Below are 15,371 nucleotides of genomic sequence, written 5' to 3' on the forward strand. Positions count from 1 at the left end.
AAATTTTGCAATGATAAAATTAGGAAGAGCAGATTGAACAACCAAAACCACACATTTACTATAATAGATTGAACATAGTATGACTTTGTTATTTTAATAACACAACCCTATATAATTAATTAATTTTCAGTATTTTGTTAGAATATAAATGACATGATTATCAAAATAATACTATACATCCAAAAAAAATATGAATATTCATATCTAGCCAAACAAGTTGTTAATCCGTCCGAATAGCATGCGCAACTAATTTATGAGCAACACAGATTAGGGACACTCTTGAAAATTTAGATAACAAACTTGTAAAAACTCTAACAATGATCTTAAAATCATTAGCGTAGAAAACTCTGAAAGTAAAACAATAACAGTTGTAAGATCTTGGTAATAGACTGCAATCCAATGTCATCATTAACGTTAAGCAATTTGTTTTGAAAACTCGCTATCATTTCTCTAAAAGCTTGAAGGGACAATAGCGTTTAAACTGCAAATAAATAAAATATACATTAGTGAGATGAAAAATAAAATAATAAATAAATAAATATTATTGTAAATTTATAATTTATTTTCCCAATAAATAAACAAAAAAATATCAATAAATAGAAATTATAGAGAAAACTAACAATATAAACAATATTAAGAAAATATTTGCTACATGAAAAAATATAAAAAAAAAAATATAAAAAGACTTATCTTGTTAATCGTAATTAAAGTCGGAAGAACCATAGCACTAATTCAACCATTTAAATAACTATTATAACTACAATAACTAATAACTTTAAATTGTTTAATAATAAAAATAATAAAATAATAGCTACCTCATGTTGTAACAATACAAAATATATTTTAATTAGATAATTTATGAAAAAATATATCATGTAATATTATTAAACAAATAAGGATTAAACTAGGTCGAAAGAAAAATAATTAAAAGAGCGTCTGCCCATGTTCATGCTCTGTGGCAGTTTTCAACGGTTTATTTGTATTTGTGCGGTTTCTGCTCATGTTCTTCGTGGTTTAGGGGTCTTTCTTCCTGCTTGATTACATTAGATTTGATAAGTTTTATCCTTTTCTTTCAATCTCATGGATCCTTTTATACATAAGATGAAGGGGGCTATCTCTTTAACTGAAAAAGAAAGTGATGTTCTTGCTATTACTGATGATAGCACAGACATTGGGGAGTCTCAAGAATTTATTCTGGTTGCTCGGATCCTTACGAACAAGAAAGTGTGGCTACATACTTTTCAAAACCAGATGGCCGAGCATTGGGATGGTCGATTTAAGGTAAATATTAAGGAACACCATTCGGGTCTATTTCTTCTCTGTTTTGGCTGTGAAGGAGATCAATTACGTGCGCTGGAAAAGGAACCATGGCATTTTCAGAATCATCATATTGTGCTTCTTCAACCAACTCTGTTACTGAATGTTACCCCAGATATTATGATCTATACTCCTTTTTGGGTGCAAGCATACAGGCTGCCTTTCTTAAGCAAATCGAAAGCACTGGCCAAGGCTTTGGCCTCTATTCTGGGTGAATTTGTGGCAGTACATGAGGACTCTTTGAATGAAGGATGGGGTCCTTTTTTGAGATTTAGAGTTCGACTTGATATTACCAGGCCCCTCTTGAGAGGTAGAATGGTTACTCTACCTAGAATTAAGGATGAGTTTTGGGTGGAATTTCGCTATGAACGATTGCCGGATTATTGTATGGAATGTGGTATCATTGGTCATCTCTATCAGAAATGCCCAATCTTTTTGGAAAAACTTGATTTAGGGGTGGAACCGGAATTGGCTTATGGTCCATCTTTGAAGGGTTCTCGACTTCCAACATCATCCTATGACCGTTACAGAACAGATTTTGCCAAAGGAAATGCATGGCCATTACTTACGAGACTTGCAAGGAGATCGATGACTGATACTATCCCAAAATTGAAGACACAAAGTCTGCCTCAACCTTCAGTTTTGTTAACGGGAGAATCATCTAAACAGGGCCAACAAAGCATAACTGCTTCTCAATTCAATTTGCAACATTCTGTATATCTTGATGTCTCTACTCCACCACTGACTTACTCTCACAACAATGTTCCACTTGGTCCTGCTTTGAATTTTAATCCACCAGTTCTTAATGATGTTTCCTTTCCACAAGGGGTCCATAATAAATCAATTCCACAACTAAAGATTGATAATGACTCTTTTGATTCTCATCATTCAAAGGGAAAGAAAGCGTTAGGAGTTTTTGAGGCAAAGGAAGGAATTTTTGCAACATATCCGCCCTTAATTTCTCCAATTTCTGCGGGATATCCACACCAGCCGGTCACTTCGAATTTGAACCCCTTCTCATATTCCTCCACTGTTGATTCAACCAACTGCTCAATAAAAAGATCGTTTCTCACTACTGATTTGAATGAGACTCAAATCAATATTCCGAAAAAGGCACCCTCAAACAAAGATGTAGGTGATACTCTTCAGAGTATGCAGTCTACTGTCCAATCTCCAATTACTCTGATGGCTGCTGGTTCTTCTTCCAGAGTTAACACTCCTCTGCATGACATGACAGTCAGTTTAAATTCATTAAAGACTACTTCAATCACTGGACCGGTTGCTGGTATGAGTTCTTTGAAGACTTTTTCTGCTCCTGGGGTGTCTGTTGGTGTGAAAAGGGAGAAGGATAATATATCTCCTTCAGTCAAGGAAAATGCTAATCCTAATCGTGTTTTCAAGCGTCAAATTGATCCTAATTCCATGAGGGAAACACTGAAGAGATGTCGTGCAACAAACACTGAAGTTGCTTCAGCTATGTCAACTGAAGTTCACTTGGATCATTCGGTTTCTGCAAAGGTTATGGATTCCAATGATCAGATTGACAATTCTGCGGAGATTGCTATGCAATCCCGCAAGTCCTCATGAAAATCATTAGTTGGAATGCACGGGGTTTGGGGAACCCGAGGGCATTCCGTCGATTACGTTTGCTTGTTCAAGAGCAAATTCCTCATGTGTTGTTTCTCATGGAAACAAAAGTTCTGGTTAATTCTCTTTCTCGTTTTAAGCAATCTTTAAATTTTAATAATGGACTTGAAGTCCCTCGTGTTGGATTAAAAGGAGGAATTATGTTGTTGTGGAAAGATGATGTAAATGTAACCCTTCTTTCAATGAATACAAATCACTTTGATTGTTACTTGTTGTTTGACAATGGACCAAGATGGCATTTTTCTGCGGTTTATGGTTTTCCTGAATCTGAAAATAAAAAACTGACTTGGGCACTTATTAAGAGACTTGCGGATGTCGCTCCACAAGATCCTTGGTTGTTAGTTGGAGATCTCAATGAAATTTTTTCAAATGAGCATAAAAATGGTGGACCGTTGAGGAATGAAGCTCATATGAGAGACTTTCGTACAACAATGGACAAATGTTTTTTAAATGAATTACCATATACTGGGGAGGATTATACATGGGCCAAAAACAAGAAAAATAATGCTGCTTTAAAGGAGAGACTCGATTGGTGTCTAATTAATAATGTGTGGAAGGATCATCTTCCACTTCCAACTATCACTCATTTAGATTACTTTGGGTCAGACCACAGAGCTATCTCAGTGGATGTTCTCCTCAATGATCAGTACTCAACACAGGACACAAATAAGAGAAGATCAAGGTTTAGATTTGAACAAATATGGTTGAAGGAACCCGACTGTACTGACATTATTTCTGCTAATTGGTTTGTAGCTGATGGCATGGATCCTTCTCAAAATCTAAAGACTTGTTTAGATCAATGTGCTGTTAATCTTCAACAATGGCATGTTAAGAAGTTTGGTAGCATGAAGAAGGACATAAAAAAAGCACAAAAGACAGTAACAATATTGAATAATTCGGCTGCAACTGACTCTGCTCACTGTCAAAAAGTAGTCTCGGCTGAGATGATATTGGATGAGTTATTAGCAACTGAGGAGCAATATTGGAAGCAGCGATCAAGGATTGATTGGATGAAATCTGGTGATCGAAATACAAAGTTTTTTCATGCAAAAGCATCAGCCAGGAAGTCCAACAACTCAATTAAACAATTGCAAGATGCTAATGGAACTATGGTTGCAAATAAGGATGGCATTTGTAATATTGTTACATCATATTTTCAAGAACTTTTCACTGCTGCCGATGAAGACCACTGGGCACTTTCTCATGTCCTTTCAACGATTCCAACAACCATTACATCAGCTCATAATGACTTCCTTCTACAGGAATTTCGAAGTGATGAAGTATTTCAGGCCTTGAAGACAATGGGGAGTGATAAAAGTCCTGGGATTGATGGAATGTCAGCAATGTTTTACCAACATAATTGGAATATAGTTGGTGATTTGGTTTCAAAAGTGGTTCTTGATGTGTTGAACAATGGTTCTACCCCAGAGGCTTTTAATCAAACTTTGATCACCTTGATTCCTAAGATCAAAAAGCCCACTTCAATGAAGGATTTTAGACCTATAAGCTTGTGTAATGTTGTATACAAGTTGGTTTCTAAAATGTTAGCTCTACGTTTGAAGGAGGTTCTACCATGTGTTATTTCAGAAACACAGAGTGCCTTTCTCCCAAGTAGGCAAATTACGGATAATATTCTAGTGGCTTTTGAGCTTATTCACAGTATTAAGCATAGGAAAAGGGGTTCTAAGGGTTTTGCGGCACTTAAATTAGACATGAGTAAGGCGTTTGATCGTGTGGAATGGTCCTATTTAGCTGCTGTAATGGGTAAGATGGGATTTAATATCAGATGGATCACACTCGTTATGAATTGTTTGCATTCTAACACGTTCTCCTTTATAATTAATGGCTCTGTCACTGGTTCTGTTATCCCTCAACGCGGGCTTAGACAAGGGGATCCTCTCTCGCCTTATTTATTTTTAATCTGTTCGGAGGGGCTTTCTCGACTTTTGCAATATGAGGAAGCTGTTGGTCGGCTCAAGGGGTTGGCCATTTCAAGATCTGCTCCAACGGTTTCTCATCTACTCTTTGCTGACGATAGTTTGCTATTCTGTCAAGCAAATGATAGATCTTGTGGTGCCATCAAAAGGGCTTTGGATATTTATCATCGCGCTTCAGGACAACTTTTGAATGAAGATAAATCGGTTATGTCTTTCTCTCCAAATACACCTCAAAATGTGAAAAACTCTTTTTCTCAAATATTAGGTATGCCTATTAGTGAGTGTCATGAAAAATACTTGGGCCTTCCTGCTTATTCTGAGCAAAATAAGAGTCAATTATTCTCTGAGATTAAAGATCGTATTTGGAAATTGTTACATGCTTGGAATGATAAGCTTTTCTCAATTGGAGGAAAAGAAGTATTGCTCAAAGCTGTAGTTCAATCGATACCTACTTATGCTATGAGCTGTTTCAAATTATCAGCTAAGTTTTGTAAAGAGTTAGATGCTATGATGGCTCAGTTTTGGTGGGGTTCAACTCATGATAAGAAACGAACTCATTGGAAAAAATGGAAATTTCTTTGTACATCAAAAATGGAAGGGGGAATGGGATTTCGTTCTTATGTACACTTCAATCAAGCTTTGCTAGCTAAGCAAGCTTGGCGTATTCTACAAAATCCTGATTCTCTTCTTGCTCGGGTTTTAAAGGCAAGGTACTTCAGAACTCATGACTTCTTGACAGCCTCCTCGGCTGGGGTATCATCTCTCACTTGGCAAGGTATTTGTTTTGGCAAAGAATTACTGATTAAAGGTTTAAGACTCCATGTTGGAAATGGTATGCACATTAGATGTGGAAGTGATCCTTGGATACCTGCTCAAACTCGTTTCACACCAGTTTTTTTCTCTGGTTTGGAGGGTAATATAGTGGCTGACTATATTTCTGCTGATCACCAGTGGGATATTGATAAACTAACATCTGATTTTTCAGCACTTGATGTGGAAAATATACTCAAAATCCCTCTTTCACACAATGCTGGTACTGATTCTTGGGTGTGGCACTATACGGATGCTGAGTCTTACACAGTAAATTCAGGATATCATTTGGCCTGTTCTATGGCTTCTCAGGAAGATTCATCTTGTTCAAGTGCCTCTTCTACTTGGTGGAAGCAATTTTGGAATTTGAATTTGCCTTCAAAAGTCAAAATTTTTGCGTGGAGGGTGATGCACAATGCTTTACCTTCTGCATCAAACTTGCATCACAGGAGAATAATCAATTCTAGCACTTGCAGTTTATGCACAAATGCGTGGGAATCGATAGGGCATGCTTTGTTTAGTTGTAAGCATGCTAAAGCAGTTTGGAGGTGCTCAGATTTTTCATTTGATTTTACTGCTGCTAGCCGAATGTTTGAGGGCGACTTTCTAATCCAACTGTCTCAATTACATACCAAATCTGATCTTGAAATGATTATATGCACTATGTGGTTTATTTGGTCGGACAGGAATAATATTATTCACCAAAAGCAACACAAGAAACCAGCTGATCTTTTGGCAAGTTCGAAGGCTTATTACTGCAATTTTCTGCAGCAAAGTGCCATTACTGCCTCCTTGAAGCAGGTTGATCCTGCAGTTGCTGCACATTGCCCTTGGACACCACCAACAGAGGGGAAGATTAAACTAAATGTAGATGCAGCTGTTCTTTCTTCTCAAAATAAATTGGGTTACGGGGCTTTAATTCGAGACTCTACAGGGACTGTTTTGGCTGCTTGTTCCTCACCAGCGAATGGCAATTTCAAGTCAAAACATATGGAGGCCAAGGCTTTATTTCATGCATTACGATGGGCAAATCAACTTAATTATCAAGTGAACAATGTAGAAACAGATTCCTTGGTGCTGGTTAATGCCATCCATGCCTCTTCATTGAGTGATTTGTCTTATCGTGACTTAATTCTCGATGTTAAAAATCAATTATCCTACTTCCCTAATGTTTGTGTATCTCATGTTCGTAGAGATGCAAACCAAGCTGCTCACGGTTTGGCTAAACAAGCTTTAGCGATGGATTTTGATTCTGTTTGGATAGGAGAGATTCCTCCTCCTATATTTTCTGTTATTGTAAATGACTCTTTGAATTTATAATAGCAGAACTTATTCTCAAAAAAAAAAAAAAGGATTAAACTAATATTTTTTAAAGACTAATAATTAAAGCAAATTATAAGCATTTTGTGGTAACAACCGCACAACATATTAGTTTTTATCATGAAATGAGAAAAAGATAATATTATTATTCCATCAAAATACAAAAAATGTGATGATATGATATAATATTATAAAATAATTGCTCAAAAATAAATAAAATTATAATAATAATTAATATTATAAAAACTAAGCAACAAAAACTAAAAAATTTAAAATAAATAAATAAAATAACTGCTGCAAATCAACAGATCAAAATCACCTATACACCAACCACGACACCACCATAAATTCCACAACCTCCAATGACCACCACAAAACCACCAACTACACCAGATCTGAAACCAACACACCACCACAATGCCTAAATCTGAAAAACTCAACCACCACCACTAACCCCAAACCCACACACCATCACAATGCCCATATCAAAAGATTAAGGGATCCAAATATAATATATATATTTATATATAAATTTGATTGTATAAAAATTAAATAAAAATACTTATGCCAAAATTTTTGCAACAAAAAAACTTTGGCGTGAAATTCGCACACCACCACTACTATTGCATTGCTGCCTGAAACGCGCTACCTCACTCAGCCATGACCGTCTTGTATCACTGTCTTCAACTAGGATGGACCGAACAAAATCTACCTTAGATGGGAGAAAATTGATTGGACTAAGAACCGAAAGAAAACATTCCAGTTTGTGATCGGAATGTAAGAAAAGAACAAGACACATACTATAGATATAGAACATAAAACCAAATCATCTGTATAAACACATAAAGAAACTAAACAAACTGCCATTAAAAATCATCTCTAAAACTCTAAGAAATCAAAACTTTTATTAATGTAATTTGAAAAGGAAAAAAAGAAAAAGAACAAGAAAAGAACAACTTACAAATCGAAGCTTCAAAAAATATTAATAGTAGCAAAAAAAAGTTTGAAAAAGAGAGATATGGCTTGATCAAGAGGGAAATAAATCTGAAGTGTCTCTCTTTCTCCCTAGACCACAACATAGAAGGTTGAGTAGAAATTTTACATGACATCGAGGGGCTGTGGACGAGAGAGTTGGAGACGAAAGAGGTTTGATGCGAGATGGAAATGGTGGAGGTGGTTGTCTTTTGAGGTGGATCTGTGTGAATAGGAAGAAGAAGAAGAAATAGTGTTAACTGTATAATAAGAAAAGTTATGTATCCCTCACTAAAAGATAATACACAAAAACTAAACATGTCACAGTTGATTATGTTAAGTGATATAAAGCTTATTAATTTTTATGTAGTGGTCACGTATATTATAGCTTGTACATTTACCTTATCTTCGTCCCCCGATGAATCGAACATTTTAGTTTCGAAAAATTAATTGAAGAACATCATTGTTGCTCACGACCGTTCCCCAAATAATTCTTCAATCTATTGACGCCATCATTGTATTGTATGCTTCTCTATCTAAGAATATACTCACTCAAGAAAGACAGCTGAGAGATCTGGGAAGCTCTTGCAAGATCTACCAGTTCGGCATCAATGGCTCGTGTATCTAAACTACGAATACTATTGCAGATTCTCAAGAAAGTTGGACTCTCTATTTGTGACTATATTCTCAAGCTCAAATTATTGTTTAATATGTTTTTCATTCTGACCATCAGATTTATTTACTAAATTTCCAAATTGCATGTTAGGGAATTAGTTTGCATACATTAGCCATTTTTCTTACCACCTAGCACAAAGTTAATAGCTAATGCAAATTATGAAATTGTAATGGTACAGAGGTCATTAGAAAACAAGTAGATCACAACAAAGGCATATGCAAATCCTCATTTCTAGGACTGTAGATCCAAAATTTGACAAGATACCATCATATCCAAAAAAACCAAAATAGGAATATGAAAATTTGAAGCATAGGCACAATAAATAAAGATCTTCAACCCCGATGACAAACTCTCTGCAATCAAATCACAACGGGCTTAGATCCTGAAATAGGCAAACATAACAAATCAACAAAGGGGATATGATCACCAGAAACATTATAAGCATCAACATAATTTTGTACACTTTAGAACAAACTGCACTAATAGACTTACATATTTTGTTGAAGGCCACAATATCACAACTCTGGACATACTCATTAATTGGTTCAACGGTAAGACGTTCCTCAATGAGCGAGTCAACAGAGACCAGATCGTCCACAATGGTGAGCATTATCTGCAATTTCTTGATACCATACCCAACAGCTACAAGTTTGGCTGTGACACAAGAAGATGTAACCAAATAAGAAACATAACTCACTTATAGAATTTTGAAAAATATCTACAGAGCTAAAAATGTTGGCATACATGCTCCCCAAAATAAACCCTCCATCTCGACACTTCTAACTGCCTCTTCAAGCTTTTTCATGTCTGTCTCATCGTCCCATGGCTTCACATCCAACAGAACTGATGACTTTCCGGCTGATTTAACACAAGAAGTATATCTTCCAATGAGAAACAATTGAAAGGGCACATTTGAATTCGAATTTCAACGCATCTAAATGTAACCAAAACAAACAAACTCACACTCTTTCTTTTTTGTCGATGCCTTCATGGAGGCTGCACGCTCTTCAGAAGCCTTCTTCTCCTCTTCGGTTTCTTCTCCGAACAAATCAATATCATCATCGTCGTCCTCAGCAGCAGATGCCTGGAAGTTTCATAATGTTAATAGTCACTAAATACAAGATTCTGAACACTCATCTACCGAATTTTCAACCAAATGAAGGTTTCTGTACTTACCTTCGAGTCACCTGCTGGTGGGGTAGCAACTGCCTCCTCAGTGATGGGAGCAAATCCCTCCACAACGACACCGGCACCATCACCAGCCACACCACTGAAGAGCAATACAAAACAGAATAAGAAAAATTGTAATCATAAAAGAACAATCCAAGCTAGGCAGCAAGGCATAAATACATGGAAGATGATGAACCCAAACTTATAAAGAACAAATCTAAAAGTTGAAAACCCTCACGAGATCCTCAAAAGAGCCTCAATATGGTTGTACCAACGAGACACATTCACGTAGTCCTCTGATGGAGCTTTTGAAATAGCAGCATGAACAGTGATATCATCCTTGGAAGCCTGATACCTGTGATTACCGTAGAAATTTCAATTAGATCAGAAAAGGAAAACAAAACTACTGTATAAAACACTACGTAACAATACTAATCTAGATTCTTAGCAAAATACAGTACTAACCCAGAAATGTAACTGCGACTTAAAAGGTACTCATCAAGTTTCTTTAGGCCAGCAGCAGAGCCAAGGTCGTAGAATGTGACTGCCATTGATATCTGCTAGTGTGTTGAACTTGATCCTAAGCGCAAACAAAACTCTTTCATCAATCTCAACCCAAAACACAAAATTGCAAAATCAAACACAAAATACAAAGCTATAATACAAGCATATTACCAATATCAATGAATTCAGTTTCTGAAAAGCAAATATACCAAGTAAATCTAAAGCCTTAAAACCTCAATACTCAATAAATACCCAAATTAAGATTCAAACAAAATTGCACCAAACTAAATCACATCAAACCAACTTAAAAATTAAATAGTAATAATAACCAACACTTACAGTATATAAGACAGATCTTATGAAAATAACACAAACATATATAAAATTGAAGATTTTCAGGCAATTTAGTTAAAAAGTGAAAGGAGAATATAAGGAAAAGGGTGTAGAGTTTCACTTGATTGCAAGATGTTGTGTGTTTTATCAATTCATAATTCCATTGAGCAAACAAAAGGTAAAGAAAAAAGCTTGGCCCGTGGTTACTGTTTACCTCCGGAGCTTAGCAGAGCAGAGGAGAGCAGCCTTTGCCTGATTTTCGTCCACTGGAACTTGAGAATGGGTGCGTCTGGGAGAGAAGGTAGAGGGAGAGGGAGAGGGATAGGGAGAGGGAGTATATAAGACAGAGAGAGTGTTTAGGGCTAGGGAATCAAACTAGCAGGCCCAAACATGTCTTTTAAAGCCCAAATTATTTTATGAGCTATTTTTTTTTTTTTAAAAAAAGATAAATTTAGATATATATTAAGGCTGGGCTGTTCATTCCATTACGCAGTCAAACAACATCCAATTCGCACTAAGTTCGGATTATAAATTTTGGATTCACATGACAGTTTAAAACCAATCTAATTTTAAATCAGTTGTTTTGTATCTATTACTTTTTTTTTAATATTAAATTATTTAATATTTCATTAAATTACAAAAGAAAAAAAATACACACAACAATAGTAGCACAACCAGAATTTAACAAACACTAGAAACAAAATTAAGAAAAAAAACTCTTGTTTCTTAATCTTCAACTCCAACAACACATTACACTAACAGTAAAAAAAACCAAGCATCTTTCATATTCCGAATCCAACAACTGAACAACCCACAATAAAAAAACACAAACAGTAAGAATAAGAACTAACTAAAAACATGTTATTATTATCCAAAAAAAAAAAATACATGTTCCAAATCTATTTCAAAAAGAAAAATGTTCCAAATCCAAATCCAATACCCGATGTTTCAAATCCAATGCTTCATAGATTTTCTCAAATTAGGATTACACGCCCTTTTTGCCTATATTAACACATATAACAACAAAGTTGACACAAAACTTCTAACAATCTAGTTTCCAGAACAATCAAGGTACGGGTTGAGAAGGGAGATTAAAGTTAGATAAGCATTGAATGGGGAATATAGTCAATATACCATTAATAATAATAAAAAACCCACATCTCTAATGCACATAACAAATACTATGAAACTGCAATGTAAAATTCAATTTCTGCTATGACTCTAAACAACCGGTTAGGTTCTAAAATATATCTTTTGAATTTGAAGGATCAAGCAATCATTATTTTTGTTACAAATTCCCAAAAATTATATATCAAAATATAAGAGAATAATACATTTTACATAATGCAATTCTTAATAATAAAAACAAATTTTTCTCTAAAGAACAACTTCATATATAATTAAATAAAACAAAAAAATCCATAAATTACTAAATAAATAAATAATATAAGTAAACAGAAAATTGATAACGAAATCAAAACTCTCGTTTTGATGGAAGAACTAAACTAATAAGTAATGAAAAAAAGAAGAAAAAAAAAACTCTCTAATGTGCAAAATAAAAATTTCCTAACAAAATAAAATAACTAAATATGATAAGAAAACTAAAAAAGGGGTTAATATTGTAGCTAATAGTGTCGTGCACAATATTGTCTGACGAAATATGGATAGCCGTAACCAAAACGATGGCTAGGATGGTTGAAACAAAGCTTGTCGAGTTTGTTGATGGCCTCACAACAATCTTGACCAATTTCAATTTTGTTGTGGAAAAAACCTGAAATAGCTTCTGGCCTACAAATTGTTTTTGCTTGAATTATTGCTGAAATACAAGTAATCTTCTTATCATCTCTTTTCGAAGAAGGTGGTGACGGTACTTGGTGGTGATGATGGTGATGGTGATGGTGATGTTTGGGAGATGGGTTTGGAGTTTTTGATGATGGTGGTGAGGGAGGCACTGTTGGTGGGGATGATAACTTTGGTGATGACCCAAGCACCGGTGGTGGTGATGATGGTGTTGTTGGATGAGGCGATACTGATGGTGATGATGGTACTGGAGACACTATTGGTTTTGTTGGAGGTGATGGTGCTGTAGGGGAAGGCATAGCTACTGATGGTGTTGGAGGCATAAGTACTGTTGGTTCTGTTGGAGGCGATGGTGATGCAGCATGGAATAATGGGGGAGGTACAGACACCGATGGTGGTGGTGATGTAGTATCTGACGATGGGGGAGGCATAGATACTGATGGTGATGATGTTGGAGACACTGGCACTGATGGTGTTGGAGGAGGTATAGACACTGATGGTGATGGTGGTGGTGACACTGGCATCGATGGTGTTGGATGAGGTATAGACATTGACGGTGATGGTGGTGGTGGTGGTGACACTGTCACCGATGGTGCTGGAGGAGGTATAGACACTGACGGTGGTGGTGACACTGGCATTGATGGTGCTGGATGAGGTATAGACACTGACGGTGATGGTGGTGGTGACACTGGCATCGATGGTGTTGGATGAGGTATAGACACTGACGGTGATGGTGGTGGTGACACTGGCATCGATGGTGCTGGATGAGGTATAGACACTGACGGTGATGGTGGTGGTGACACTGTCACCGATGGTGCTGGATGAGGTTTAGACACTGACGATGATGGTGGTGGTGATGGCATTGGTGCTGGAGTATCCAATGATGGAGGAGGCATAGATACCGATGGTGATGGTGGCACTGACACCGATGGTGATGGAATACGAGGAGTGGTTGGGGGAGTAGTACCAAGGTTTTGACATTGTTTTCTAAAGTTAGGTAGCCATTGTGCAGACTTGATGCTATTAGAACAATTAACCATATTAAGAATGGTAATGCAGCATTGTGGTGTAACAACATAGTGTGTTGTAACATCATTAGCTCTTTGTGGAAGGCATGGTTGTAAATCTCGAAAGGTTACATGACATTGACTGAAGGCTAAAGAAGAAATTGATAATAGTAAAGTAACTACCATCAAACTTGAATTGAACTTCCTCATTATTATTTTTCTTTTCTGAGTCGATCAAATAGTATGTGAAGTAAATTAATCTCGATTGAGTACTTATATAGTCAATACAATACATCAGGTTTTAAATTTTGATTTTATTTTAAATATGTAGTCTTTTCTTTTTATCATAATATCTACTAGATATTTATGTTTCTGATTTTTTTTAATTTTTTTTTGATAAAGATTTTAAATTTTATGATACAAATAAAATTTATTTTTCTAGCCATAAATCTATATATCTATTAATTTATGAGACAGTGACATGGCGTTTTAAAATCACTTCATTCTACTTTATTTTTTTCTCATTTTTTCACATTAATTAATTTTAAAAAAAACTAATAAAAAAAATCTAATACACTAATTTATACGCAGTTACACATTATTATCATATTAATTAATTTTTTTAAAAAAAAACTAATAAAAAAATCTAATCACTAAGTCATAGTTTCATACGGCTACAGTCTAAAATTTTTCAAAAAAAAAAAAAATCTACAACAATTAATTAATCACTCCAAAATATCTATAATAACTAATAATTTTTAAAACCTAATTAACAAAACTAAAGTATCTATATATCTATATAAAGGAAAGTTTATTAGAGTTTATGTGGCAACTTAGTTGAGTTTCTTAATCATTTCTTTATTTTCTCAAATTTTCACATTTAAATATATTTTAATCAATTTTTTTAATATAGATAAATGTTGACCATTTAATGATTTAAATGATGACCTTTCAATTATTTAGCAAATTAAAACCACTTTTAATATAATGTAAGTTATATCACATTTAAACTATATGAATATATAGATATTAAAAAGAAAAAAAACGTAGGTAACTTATCATATTTATTTTTGAATTTCAGTTTTTCATTAATTACTAAAATAAAAACTTTATGGTTAATAATTATTATTATAAATAATATATCAGTTTTAACCACTTTTAATATAATGTAAGTTATATCACATTTAAACTATATGAATATATAGATATTAAAAAGAAAAAAAACGTAGGTAACTTATCATATTTATTTTTGAATTTCAGTTTTTCATTAATTACTAAAATAAAAACTTTATGGTTAATAATTATTATTATAAATAATATATCAGTTTTAATTTTATGAATTTCTTTAATTTCATTGGTTTTTACTATAAATAATTGTTAGACAAAGAAGAAATGTTGTCCATAAAACTAATGTGAGCAAAAAATAATTACTTAAGTGCTTTGAAGAAGCAAAATAGACATATGAAGAAGGACTAAAGTGAAGGTGGAGGCTTCTTGAGTTGATGTGCAAAGATACCATTACTGGTGTAAGAGATGTTAAGAAATATATCATTTTTCTTTCTTAATTTTATAAAGTATTTTGATTAGTATTACCAAAATTCATAAAAGTTATATTATAGTATTTACCAAAAGTTATATTGTTCCAATACTTCTTTAAAGTTTATGTCATATATTCACGTAATACATATTATTTGACACGGTATTTTTATATTTTCAAGAATCTGAAGTTCACTCACAAAAAAATCTTAAAAGCCTTCACTAATCTTCATGAATCTTTTTAAAACAAAGACATTATTATATATCATTTATTATCATTTTTTGATTAGTGTTTACACTTGCAATCGTTTGTCATTTTTTTTATACTCCATTAGAATTTTT

At 34.4% G+C, this 15,371-nt stretch overlaps 3 protein-coding genes across 3 annotated transcripts; 1 reads left to right on the forward strand and 2 right to left on the reverse strand.

The window, feature by feature from the left end:
• Window positions 1–2,900: 2,900 nt before the first annotated feature.
• Window positions 2,901–7,031, forward strand: LOC133030409 (uncharacterized). The gene has a single exon (XM_061103146.1). It carries the CDS (start codon window positions 2,901–2,903, stop codon window positions 7,029–7,031), a length of 4,131 nt encoding a protein of 1,376 aa, XP_060959129.1.
• Window positions 7,032–8,879: 1,848 nt separating this feature from the next.
• LOC133030159 (elongation factor 1-delta-like) lies at window positions 8,880–11,104 on the reverse strand. The gene is made up of 8 exons (XM_061102417.1): window positions 10,901–11,104; window positions 10,315–10,429; window positions 10,088–10,204; window positions 9,856–9,949; window positions 9,643–9,763; window positions 9,424–9,537; window positions 9,172–9,333; window positions 8,880–9,061 (listed from the first exon to the last, which is right to left on the reverse strand). Coding segments are annotated over exons 2-8 (696 nt in total). The 5' UTR covers window positions 10,401–10,429; window positions 10,901–11,104; the 3' UTR covers window positions 8,880–9,059.
• Window positions 11,105–12,311: 1,207 nt separating this feature from the next.
• Window positions 12,312–13,703, reverse strand: LOC133030410 (vegetative cell wall protein gp1-like). The gene has a single exon (XM_061103147.1). The coding sequence runs from the start codon at window positions 13,701–13,703 to the stop codon at window positions 12,312–12,314; it is 1,392 nt and encodes a 463-aa protein (XP_060959130.1).
• Between the last annotated feature and the right edge of the window lie 1,668 nt (window positions 13,704–15,371).

Source organism: Cannabis sativa, chromosome 8 (assembly GCF_029168945.1).
Source record: "Cannabis sativa cultivar Pink pepper isolate KNU-18-1 chromosome 8, ASM2916894v1, whole genome shotgun sequence".
NCBI lineage: Eukaryota > Viridiplantae > Streptophyta > Magnoliopsida > Rosales > Cannabaceae > Cannabis > Cannabis sativa.